Raw genomic sequence first — 12,673 nt, 5'->3', positions numbered from 1 at the left:
AACCTGGTTTCTAGCTCCATGCATCAGCTACCAAAGCTCCCTTTATCTTCTTTACTACTAAAAACTAAAGGTTGAGGAAGATGTTATTGACTTTGGCAAGCAACATTGAAAATCATCTCTTAAATGTCGCTATCTGATCCAGGTAATGTAACACTTTCCATTGCACACTTGCTAATTCAGGATTTTCATGAAGTACTGAGGAAAAAGAGGTTTTGATTATATCTCTGTGGGCTAGCTGGAATCAAAGGGAACATTCCTTTTTGTGTATGCATCAATTCTTTTAAAGATAATCAGCTTGTCTGCAACCTCTTTATCTTCACTTTGCTCTCAATAAAACTGGGATAGTGCCCCATCAGATGGGTGCTGTGAGGCTGCTTCACAAGGTCAGAAGTGCTTGGCTCAGCGAGCCTGAGTGCTGCTGCTTGCAGAACAAAGATGGCTCAAAAGGCATTCCTATCCCTACCTGGAAACTGATCCTTAAACTTTGCTAATGAACTACTTTTTTTATAATATCCATAGGAATCAATTAATTAGCTGAAAAGTAGCCCATTATTATACTGTTTTAAATTTACATTAGAGATTATCCTTAAGAGCTGAATAGTCAAAATAGCTATTTCTGGTTCACCATTTAACCCACATGCCTATGCAGATACTCTTATTCCAGAATACAGCACTTAATACTGGCTCAATTCAACAGGATTTAAAAATGGAGTAAAATAACAAAAATCGCTTAATTATTTTGCATGTAGGGAGTTTGTGACAAACATCTCTCCAGCTTTGAATGTGTAGTCTAGATTAAAATCCTCTGTGGGTAAACCTTTTGTAATTAGCATTCTGTAATTATTACATTGCCATGATGACTGAAGACATAAAGTGTTGCCATTTAGTAAAAAAAAAAATGCATTTATGTCACAAACTTAAAAGTAAATGTGCCTCTTGATGTTCAGGGAGCACAAAGTGCACACAGCCTCAAAAGTACAATTTACAGAACAGATTCCAATCATTCTGTGGTATCTATCTATTGAATACCTCTCAGTTGAAGTGGATTTATAAGTAGTTGCTCTTTAGTTAATGCTGTACTGCTCTGTAGTAAGAGATCTTCTAGTTTATTGAGTGGAGAAAATTATCCTTTGCTACAAAGGTTAGGAAAGTGAGAAATTCAGGCATTTAATATAAATTAAGAACAGTTTTGCCAGTAAAGCTTGTTTTCATGGGCTGGGAACAAACTATTAACCTTAATTCTACCTATAAATGTAATAGCTATTGACTTGGATGCCATCTGGGACCTCTAGCTATTAAGAGCGTAAGCATAAATTTGTGTTGAAAAATAAAAGTCTTTCTCATCTCCTTCTTGTGACAAAATAGTTTCTTTTGTGAAATTCATCCAAGAGTGATTCTGAAATTACTTACCACTAGAGACATGTGCAGACTTGCTTGGGATTTCCTGAAAAGTCAGAGAGCACATTTCCATTTCTAGCTTCTGGGAGGCAGCATCTAGCTCCCAGTGAGCCTCCAAACCTGGGACAGAGACCAGGACCTCCTCACTTCCTCACAGCTCCCACTCCAATCCCAAACCTAGACACTGAGGAGAGATCCCCAAAATACCTCTAGTGTGTCAAAATATCAATGAAATCTTAAAAATATTCCCACACATTTGAATCCCATGATGTAAGAAGCAATGGTTCTCAACAAAAAGAGAGTAGATTCAGAAGTAAGAATCTTCTATGACCTAGTTGAAGATGACCCTGACCATGGCAGGGAAGGTGAACAAGAGGACCTTTAGAAGTCCCTTCCACCCAAATGATTCTTTAGAGAGGCACCAGGCATCGGAGCCATCTCCATGGAACATCCAGGCCAGCTCTCCTGCTCTGGGAGGAACACACAGCCAGCCCCAGCCACGTTTCACTGGCCAAGGCAGAATCCATCACAGCACTCACCTGCGCTCCCCATTTTCAGAGATCACCAGGAATTCTCTCTGACCATAGGGACTTGTATCCCATTCATAGGTACCATACACATCTGAATTTCATGATATCTTACCAAGTTTCCCAAATTTTATCAGGGGAAATACTTAAAATTACATAAAATGCCAGTAAACAGGGTTTTGTGTTTTACTGCAAAGACTGTGCTTGGTTATAGCAAACCTGCAGTTTGCTTTTTGATACCAAGACCCAGGGATACCTCCATCTCTATGAAATACAGGTAGGGGATTTTGAGCCTGTACTTGATACCTTTTTAAAAAATATTAACTCTTCAAATGCATGCTAACTATCCCCTTGCTTAATCAACCACAATGGAAGAGAAATCAAAGTCTAGTCTTGCCTTGAAACTGAATTCCCACCTATGACAACATCAACAGAATAAAAACAAGGAAAAGGCCATCTTAAGACATTTGCCGCAGAATGACCACATGAACCGATTTTGTTTTGGCGTTGCTGGTACACCTCCAGCTTACCCAAGCCCCCAGTCACTTACTTGTCCTCTAGGAGGCTTTGCCCTGTGATCAGATTTTTCCCAGATGGTGCATAGTCCCAGTTCTCTTCCACAATCCCAAGGTAGTAGGTTCTGGTCTTTGCTTCCACCAGCGCGCACAGCCAGAGGAAGCCGAGGGCGCAGAGGCGGCCCCCGCGCTGCTCCGGAGGCATCTGTGGTGCTGACTGCGAGGCTGGCACCGGCAGGCAGCTGCAGGGTGCACCACAGCTGGCTCACCCCTCCCTCCCTCCCTCCCAGCTCCCAACAAGTTATAAATAAGGAAGGGACAGAGCAAAGCTCCTCCTTTCCAGCAGGTTAGGACTGGGATAGGTAGAGAGCCAGGATATGTAGAGCAGGGAGAAGGTTGCTGTCATGGCAGGACCTTTGCCAATCCTTTGGTTAGTGAGTAAATTACTCACTTACCTGTCCAGGCTAGAGCCAGATGGTGGTTTTTAGAAGTCTGGATGCTTTTCAGTCCTTCTTTTTGCAGACTATGTGATATGGCATACGAGGGCAGAGGAAGGGTTAGTGGTTTTGACATCCTTATAAAAACCCTGTTTAAAAAAATTTATTTTAACTCCTTGATCATGTCTGAGATTTCTAAAAATAGCATCTTGTTGTCTTCATTGGTTTTTTAAAATTACATAACACTAAGGTATAATCCAGCATTATCAGAGAGAGGAAAAGAATTGGCCAGTACCTCTCATCATTTTCTAATCTATTTATTAAGACTGCAATTGATTTGAATATATTCAATTTTAGAGTGCCCAAAGTGAGCTACCTTTTTACAAGCATCCCTGGAAATTAGAGTCCTCATAAAAATCTTTCCATTTGGACATCTAAGAATTAAGGTGCATGGAGATCTCTCTTTTATTAACCTTGGCAATTAACATGCCCACGTAGCTCTCTAGAAAATCACTCCCTTGCTTTACAGCTTAAACTCTTCCAAGAGGATATCTGTGTTACCATCTTGGCAAAGCCCAGTGTAAACATATACTTGATAGAATATAATACATATACTTGATAGAATATTTTAAACCACTTAGGAAATGTCCCAGAAAAATATCATCTAGGTGACAAGACATTTGCAAAATCATACTGCTCTTCCTAATTTTTAAGTGACTACAGGTATAAAAAAATTTGCAGTTCTGGAATAGAGTTCTTGAGACTGATTGCAAGCTCTAACAGTTGTGAAATTCCCCTTTCAGGTCCAGAACCATCTGATCTCTTCCTGTGGAAGCTAATGGTTATCCACGGCTAGGGATGCAGGAGGCTTCAGAAACAGATTTGGAAGTCACAGGTTTAATGCTGTCCACCAGGATGTAGCTCAGTGATATGAGTGATATTTTATGTGGCAGTCGGGTGAAGTTCACCCTCTGGCAAGTGGCAGTGATGGCTACATCGATGGTCAGCGGTGCTGAGCTCCCCTCTCCTCACTGGTGTGCAGGTGTCTCTGAAGTCACAGAGAACAACTCAAAAAAACAAGTGCTGTTGACAGCAGCCCAGATCCAGCCACCTGGACCTTGATAGGTCTCATCTAAATCAAGAGACAAGGCACACAGACCCAGCAATATCGTGCTGAAGAAGGTTTTGATGATTCTAGGCTATGCTTTCCATTTCTTTAGCTATGAGGACTGAAAGCCCAGCATATGTGGGTTAAGGATACAGACAGACAAACTGCAAATGGTCAGCTTGACGCAGTTATAAAAGCAGGAGTCCCTTGGCCCCCAAAATTCTCTCTGATACGTGCTGATGTTCATTTGCTCATGTCAGTTAATCGATGAACATCGAGGAAGAGGAGAGGTAATAGGACAACACAGGTGTTGTGCAACAGGACAACACAGGTGTTGTACAGAGATCCTGATCCTCAGAGGCAGCACCTCCAGTCTCCTGATATCATTGGACACCTTGCTGATCTCTTCACTCTTCTGCTGCAAAACCACACTGTGCCCAGCCTCTTGTCTTCTCACGTCAATCTGTATCCTCTTTTCCAAAATGCTGATACTCTCAAGTCATCTTCCTTTTCCACTGCTTTATTGTGTCACTTTGTTGTTACTCAAATGATGATGACTAAAAGCACTGTGCTTTTAACAGGCGTAATTAGAAAGCTAAAGAAAACACAATGACAGTGGGAGCTGAGCTGAGCTTTGCCAGCCCGTGGCACAGCCATCGAGCATGCCCCTGGGGTGGGACAGACAAGCCAACTGCTGGGCTACAAACCTGTGGAAAGGCCAAGGGGACGCTTGGAAGCTAACAGCATCCCATTGTCATCTCTTTACAGGGCCTAGGAATACTTCCCCCGCCCAGAGGAGCTTTTCTGAGCCCAGGGGAGTTACAGACTTCATCACCTGTCACTCAAGCACCTGCATTTACAAGAACTCGTGCCTGTTATGCAAATATTCACTGTCATGGTGTAACAAGCATTTGCATTTGAGTAGGAAAATGTTTATTTATAGAGCACTGTTCACTTTGAATGAGATTGTGCGGAGTTCAATTGATTAAATCAGCCATTTGCATGCCATTAGAGATATTTAAGGACTGGGTACAGGGCCAATTTAATCTAGACAGTGTTGTTATGATTTTCCATCTGAGTGCTTTTTTGTAACTCAAGAATTCTGTTTTATGTTTAAATCTCTGTATATGTGGACTAATATAACACAAATGCATTGGGGTAATGGGGAATACGAAGGAGGAGTGTCCAATTCTGAGCTGGCATCTGACTGCATTATAGTCACTTAAATAATAATAGTGTTATGTCCTAGTTTTTCTATTGCTTCTCACGCACCTAGAATTGGTTCTTGGCTGCTTTCTTGTTAGAATACCTCTTTAAAATTCAAATATGAAGTTAATTTATTTGTCTATTACTGTAAAATTTACTTGTGTAACAGGAATAATGTGTAGACATCAGCACCCTTTATCAGCAATGTGTTGTAAGTCTGGTAAACGCCTTAGCTTGGCTTCAGCACTTAGATCTGGCAACTTGTATACCCTTTGCATCCACACATTAACACTTAATTACCTTGTCACATCATTAAACCCAGGCACATTTGCATTCCGGGGAGGTGCTGTGGGCGTGACTCAGAAAAAGATGAAAGAACAGCTGTTTTGCCCTTGCATCAGGAAAATTTCTGGGAAGCTCCCTTCCAGCAGTGAGCTCATGGGATTAAATTTGTCACTTTGTGCCGGATCCTTTCAGCAAAGGGGTTGGCTGTTGGTTACTCTGAGACTTTTTGTCCCTCTGAAGGCTAAAATTAGAGCATGGCTGGGTTTCAAAATTTTGCAATGAGAAGCAATATTCATAGGACCAAAGGGTGAATATCTTGAACAACAGTTTGTGAATGAGCCCCAAAGCATCACCAATAGAGCTTTCTTTTCAAGTAAATAAAGAATTATTGCAAGAATTAGCTTAAGTTAGTGCACTAAAGCCCAGACTTGCATTAACTAATGTTAGTGATCAAACTAAAACATTTGTGATGGCTGTAAGATCAAAGAAGAGAGATGAAGGGTGTGTTGGCCTTTGTCAGTTCCTCGACATTAGATCATAGATGAGCATTTCATTCAGGCTGCCTAAGACTGAAGCCCAGCTTTGATTCTCCATTGAGCAGATGATGAGCTGATGTTCACGCAGATTGTCTACTCTGTGATTGTCTGCTCTGCTTTCTCTGCTTCTTCTTGATAGTAGTAGTTCCCACTCATAGCTGATCCTTCCTGGTGCCTTTGCTGTGTTGATTTGTGTCACCATTGCAATCTAGGTTGGGGAATTGGTCTCAGTTTCCAGCATAAGATTACCCTCAGCTAGTATTGCCACCAGCCCTGGAGCTGTGCCTGCAGTGACTATCCTAAGGTGACAAAGAGTGTTTGTGATACATCTGGGAACTGAACCCTCCTAAGTTTTGCATCAGCCTTTCAACCAAGACATCCTCTCCCTTCATCAGTTATCCCATTCTTTCCAGAGACAAACACACATTAAATGTAAAAGTTTCTTTGTATATCACTTTAAACCAGTTTCTATTGCACTTTCAAAAAAATTTCTGAGTTGCAACAGTAGTGAACAGAATATAAACCTCACATTATCTTGGGAAGTCACACAAGGTGCATGTGAATTACTTGAATCTTTTGAGTTCACACTAGTAGGTTGGAAATCTCAAAAGGCATTCAGAATTTCTGTTTGGAGTTCGGGATAGGACCTTGGTGAGAAAAACTTCCTTGACATACACAGCATGGAACATTCCGAGTCTGAGAACTGAAGCTGTTGGAGATGGAAGGACAAAAAAGCTGCTGGAACTCAAAGAATTACAAGGATATCCTATCAGTGAAGATATTAGAAGTGCAGCTATATCCCATATTACACATGACATGGTGAACCTGACTCACATCTGCCCTGAAGTCTTTGTGGCAGGATGGAAACTGAACCCATCCCTCCAGATTCCCATGTCAGAGCCCTCATGGCTCCCTGGCATTGCCTTCCAGCCATTTGGGCTCAGTCCATGCACCCAGCTCAGGGTCACAATTGGGCATTTACCACAGGGGTTGTCTGGAGATCATTAGCACAGAATAATTTTCTCTGCACATGTCTGTGTGGACAGTCTCCTTGCAGAACAGCTACTCTGGTATGTTACCAGCTGTTGACAAAACTTGAGGCAAGGTGTGAAATGGAAACAAAGGGCCTTTGTTGTGTCAGAAGCAGCACACAGATCCTTTCTTTTCTGTCAATGCTTTCAGCCAAACCCAGTATCTCTCACACCACCAAAGAAGTATGATAACATAGATTAATTTAGATTTCAAAGAAACCAATTGTACATTTGTAAAAAACCTTAAAGTTATTTCAATTTGAAGAGTGTAAAGGAATGCAATGATGAGAAGAAAGGCATTTAATTGTGCACTGAAAAAAACTGCAAGCTTGAAGAGTTTACAATAAATTGCCAAATAGGCTGGGCAAGTAAAAATTGGTCAACCTTAAGAGCCATTAAAACAAAGCTTAAAAAAGTAAGTTTTGATCCTAATTAAGAGAAGCTTCTTGTGCGTGGTAACTCATGTAAATCTGCACTGTTAAAACAAGGTTAATACCTCGACAGAACTTCAAGGCACATTATTTATGAGTTTCCATGGAGTGGCATTGTAGCACTCAACAAACATGAAAGAGCTTAGCATTACGTCAGCACTGTGGGACAGAACATGTTTATTAACCCTATTATTCAAATGAGGAAGGAGGAAGTGTACGCAATGTCCAGATGCTCACGAAGCAAGGGACTGTCCCGAGCTGGGAGCAAGGCAACAGCCCTCCTGGCCCCCAGGCTGCCCCCTGAGCATGGGGCTGGTGGAGATCAGGGTCTTGCTGGAGTTCCAGTGTTTGTGGAAGTCATGCTGGGACAGGTTGCATGGTGAAACTCTTTCACACACACCTTTGCTGCCTGCCAGCAGGAGGGCCAGTGCTGAGGTCCACCTGAGCTCTCCTGAGGCAGCTGTGCTGCCTGTCCAGCCTCCTCTAGTCACCCTGTGGGCACCATGGGATCCTCTTCCATCACATCTCATGGCACTGACCTACTTACTTACTCTAGAGGAAATGTGACCCTTTTGTTTTCCTCCTATGAGATCATTGACTCATTTTCTCTCTGGGTCAATAGGGGAGTTGGCACTGGAAACCTAACCAGGACTATTTAAAGCAGGTAGAAGAAAAGAAGGTATCCAACATTGTGAGCAGAAAAGAAAGAACTGATGTGATTGCATCTGTTCAAGTGGCTTCAAATTGTTGCAAACTCAATTCTGACAGGCTGCCCATCCCCAAGAGTGATATTAAGCTGCATATTCCAAGCAGGATTGTGACATATTGCTTAGTGTCTGTTGATTAAATGGGAGGGTGCCATGTGAAGTGGAAGAGCTGACAGGAGTTACCTGATGTCCAGACAACAACTTGTGGCCAGTTTCTCGCCTGGAAAGGAGAAAATGTGGAAAATGTCACAACCTTGTGGAAACATGGATGATTGCCCACAGTGAAATCGTGTGATTTATGGGATATGCTGCCAACATTATTAGTGCCTTTCATCTGAGTCTACAAAGTTTTGCAATAAGGAGCAGCCCTTGTTCTCCAGTGACTCTGATACTTCCTATTTGAGCCTATGCTGCAGCCTGAGTACCATTCCTGGAATGGAAGCCTTTCAGGTCTGATATTAAAAAGGAGAATAATTTCAGCAGCATTAGAAATTCCATAGTCTATGGAAAGAAACCTCTCTTGTCCACTAGCTCAGTTACAACTTTGAAGAGCTTACTGTGGTCTTTCAAAATATCACCTGCCTTCCTTTTATAATTTCATGTCAGTACCTGATCTTACATAGCTGATACTGAGAATTTCTTCCTTTCCCCTGCTGAGTAGAGTCCTGGGAGTTGCAGAGCACTCTTGTTTTAACAGAGATCTATTTAAGACTCCAGATTTGAGTCAGATTTGACTGTCAGCATTTTTCTTTGCAAGAAAGAGCTGTAAACATTGTGGCAGGGCCAGAGTGGCAGGGTGGCAGGGGTAAGACCACACATTGCATATGTGATCAAATTTGGCTGATCAAATTTGCCACCAAAAGGGTTTTGAAGTGAAAGGCAGCATGGCACAAACCTGTCTGCACCACCCCTGGATCCAAGCTGAAGTGTTTCTGTGCCCAGGGCCACTTACATTTCTGAAGTCAGGACTAATTTAGAGTCACTCAGGTTTTGCCAGCATGGTGTCAGCAGAAGTTCCTTTCTTCCCAGTCCATGTTAGTTGTTCAAATTATAAACTTCATGAATGACAGTGCCTTACATGCATCCTCCAGCTCCTGCTGGGCAGATCACATAGCTCCACAGCCTGTAAGTTTTGGAAGTTAAAAGTGGACATCAAACCCCACCTTGGATACCTCTAAAAGCCTCCTAAGTGCTGAGCAAGCTCCCCCAATGGAGGAAACATGGTTTCAGCTGACTAACTGTAAGCACTCAGTTAGCTTAGCTTCTCCTCCTGTGTGCTCATCTAAAAGTGGGGATGATTACATCTGACTCCCTCTCCAGGTATTTGGAACTAATTTAGTTAATGCTTGTCAAGCACTTTCAGGTCTTCAGATGAAAGGGGCCGCAGATAGGCAAAGCACTGCTATTATTATTAATTATTTCTATTGTGCAAGGAGACATGAAAGCAGCAAGAGTGATGATTACTCGCTTCCTTTACAAGTGTCAAGACACAGCGCAAATACACAGACGGGGATCCTCCCTGCCCTGCAGTGCTCCCAATCTCACCAGCCAGATCACCCAGACAAAGAGCGGCGAAGGGAGCCCAAACCCAGACAAGAGCGATGCATGTAGTGACTTACCGCACACGGGTGGGGTTTCACAACACCTGCTTTTTTACAAGTGTCCTGTTAGCCAAAGAAAGCACAATATTAGTGTTCTGAGGTATTTAAAAATCTCAAGTCAGCATCTCAAAAATAGAAAAGTCTTTTATAAAAGGTAGTAAATGCAAACTCTCCTTGTTTGCCCTCTAATTTTTGAGCAAATCAAGCTTTGAAATTCCTCTTTGCCGTTATGAGCACTGAAAATATTACATTAATAAAGAAGAAGTCAAAACTATCCACGAACAATCTGAAATATTTGGATAGGTAGAACAAATTCCTGGTGGTAACAGGTTGCTGTCAATCAACTGCTCAGCAGGAAGGAAGTGAGCATGGGCTGGGTGACAGCTTTTCCCTCCTGTGTACCCAGCGAGTCTCTAACCTCTCCCCAAAGTGCCAGGGGGCTGGGTGTTAGGAGGAGCTTACATGCAGTGATGAGATGATCCACAGTAATTTGTTCCTTTATCTAATGCCTGACTAGACAGACAGACAGATACAGAAGTAAAAAAACCCAGGTGGGTTCCAGACAGATGCTGAACATTCTCACACATGACTGTGAAAGGGCTGGCTCAGTGGAGGCAGTGGGAAACATGACCAAGACCAGTAGCATAGCTGCAGTGGGATGCTCTGGGATGAGATGTGCCGATCTGAGCCATCACACCTTTCCTTCAGAGTGTGAAGTGTTGCAGAAGCAGATCGCGGGTCAGCGAGTACCAGGGCTCAGGCATCTGCATCCCTCACCTCCTTCAGGTCTGTTTCAGCCCGTCAGTGGAATGAGCTTGTGGCTGGACCTGCAATGTCCTGGGTGAATCCAGCAATTGCTGAACCTTCCTCTGACTGCTGTATGAATCCAAATGGTATTCTTGTTAACTTTTGCCCAAGTAGAAGCATCCAGTCCATTTAATAACAGCTACTGAAGACAAAATCAGCTGATTTTTTTTTTTTTAATTCATCATGGAATGAGGATGCCTGATGGAAGACACCACCAGACATGTGCTTTAATTAAACTATTGAACTATTCTTCAAAGAATCCCAGCCTCTTTCGAAAAGCAATTCTTCCAAGGAAGAAGCAACTGTATCTCTTGGAGATCATAGGGAAATACCTGCTTATCTCATTAAGCATCTCAAGGATATTAAAAATAGATTTAAAATGCTGAACCAGCTGTCTTCCATACACTGCTTCTGCTTTCCAGGGCTACGTTTCATCCTTGGGCTCCTCCAAGCTCCCTCTAATGGCCATGGACACCGTGGGTCGTTGTCCCTCCGTGCCATTGCAGGGGAGCCACACAGGCACAAAGCCCCGGCACTGCACAGGGAGAGATGTGTCCCCTGGAGGAGGCCCCTCCAGGCTTTTGTTCTGGCAATGCATGTGGCTTCATCTCTCACCTAGCTCTTTTATGATCCTGTCTCCACCCAGTATCTTCCCTCTAATCACTTCCTGGAATTCTTGCCTTTTTCCCAGTCTCTGGAGTCCTGCCATCGTCACAGAGTTAATGCAGCTCTTCCCCTTAGCTCAGCTCAGGCCCACACCTAATATGAAAAATGGATTACACACCAAGGAATGACATGAGCATACTCCAGATGGTTTGTTCATTTTTTTAAACCTTGTATTCTAATCTCTTCCTCATGCTGGCTCAGGCAGTGCTACCTGCAACTACCATGCCCAGACAGCTTTTGAATACTTCCAGGACTGGAACTTATATATCTCCAAGGATGGAGACAGACAGTTTACCCCTTTTCAGAAAGAACCTTTAATTATGTCTGCCTAAATTTGCACACGAAAAAAATGCCTGCAGCCCACTTTCCTCAATGTCTCCTCACCTTCAAAAAATCCTTGAATCTGCCTTTCAGTGGACATAGTAAAGAATAAATAATTTGAAGATGAAGACTGATTAATTTCTGGGAAAGTCTGGCATGTGTTTGTCTGTGAAAGCAGAGAATCCCTTTCAGAAACCCATGCTAAGGGCTAAGAAATGCCCGAAAGCACTTCCCACTTAGGGAAATATTGACTTAATTGCCTCAGGCCCTTCTGTTACGTATGTGAAGATTTTAAATACTATCCTGTCCCACAATGGATGCAAACAACTAATAGCTTTGGAGTCAGCAAAGGGATGGATTGTCCTTTCTTCAACCAGCCAGCACCAGCTGGAAAGAAACAAACATCAGGATCTGAAAACCAGCTGTATTTCCAAAGATTTATACAATTTTTCCACATATATTCATTTCTCTGAAACAGGCAAAGTAAGTAGTAAGCACTTCTACTTGCAAGCAGTAATTCTGGTGACAAACCTGGCCTCATGTGCATGTTCAAAACATCCCAACTACGCACACAGAGCTAGTATTGATTTTCCTTTTGGCACAAAACCAGATGGAGATGGTGAACGAGTGGACAGTGCCCCTTGCAATAACAGAACACTTAATGGTCACTTCTGACCTCCTGGGTGTTGCTCTCCTCTTTCATTCTGGTGGGAGTTACTGACCCACGTGCCTCAGCATGGAATGGAAATTTGTAATCTCTTTCAAATTACCTGGATAAGCTACATCTCTCAGTCTAGCCAAAATCAGCACTCTGGGCTACAGAAACCTTCTCTCCTGACAGTGTCAAACATCTGTAAAAAATACAATGAGCATTTTTTGACAAACCACATATTTCTTCAGCATATTCCCAGTACTTGTTCTTCATTACTGAAGACTTCCTAAAAAACCTGGAGCAGTTCAGGGTAAGAGAGGAAGCCAGAAGGATCACCAATAAGATTTCTCTGTTTGCTCAGGTAAATAGGGGCATTTTCCAGTCAGTGCTACTTTTAGGTCTTAATTCACCCTCTCCCTAAGCACATTCTTGGGCAAACCCCAAT

General features: G+C 42.7%; 1 protein-coding gene across 1 annotated transcript in view; it reads right to left on the bottom strand.

Moving 5' to 3' along the window:
* Positions 1–2,645, bottom strand: part of HEPHL1 (hephaestin like 1) — a 33,476-nt gene extending 30,831 nt beyond the window's left edge. Inside the window, exon 1 of the mRNA XM_059465850.1 lies at positions 2,476–2,645. Coding sequence (XP_059321833.1) covers positions 2,476–2,645 — 170 coding nt within the window. The remainder of the gene's footprint in view (positions 1–2,475) is intronic.
* Positions 2,646–12,673: the final 10,028 nt, after the last annotated feature.

The sequence above is a fragment of the Ammospiza nelsoni genome, chromosome 2 (genome assembly GCF_027579445.1).
Source record: "Ammospiza nelsoni isolate bAmmNel1 chromosome 2, bAmmNel1.pri, whole genome shotgun sequence".
In the NCBI taxonomy this organism is placed as follows: Eukaryota; Metazoa; Chordata; class Aves; order Passeriformes; family Passerellidae; genus Ammospiza; species Ammospiza nelsoni.
The sequence above is the reverse complement of the archived record's forward strand: the minus strand, read 5'-3'. Positions and strand labels throughout refer to the sequence as shown.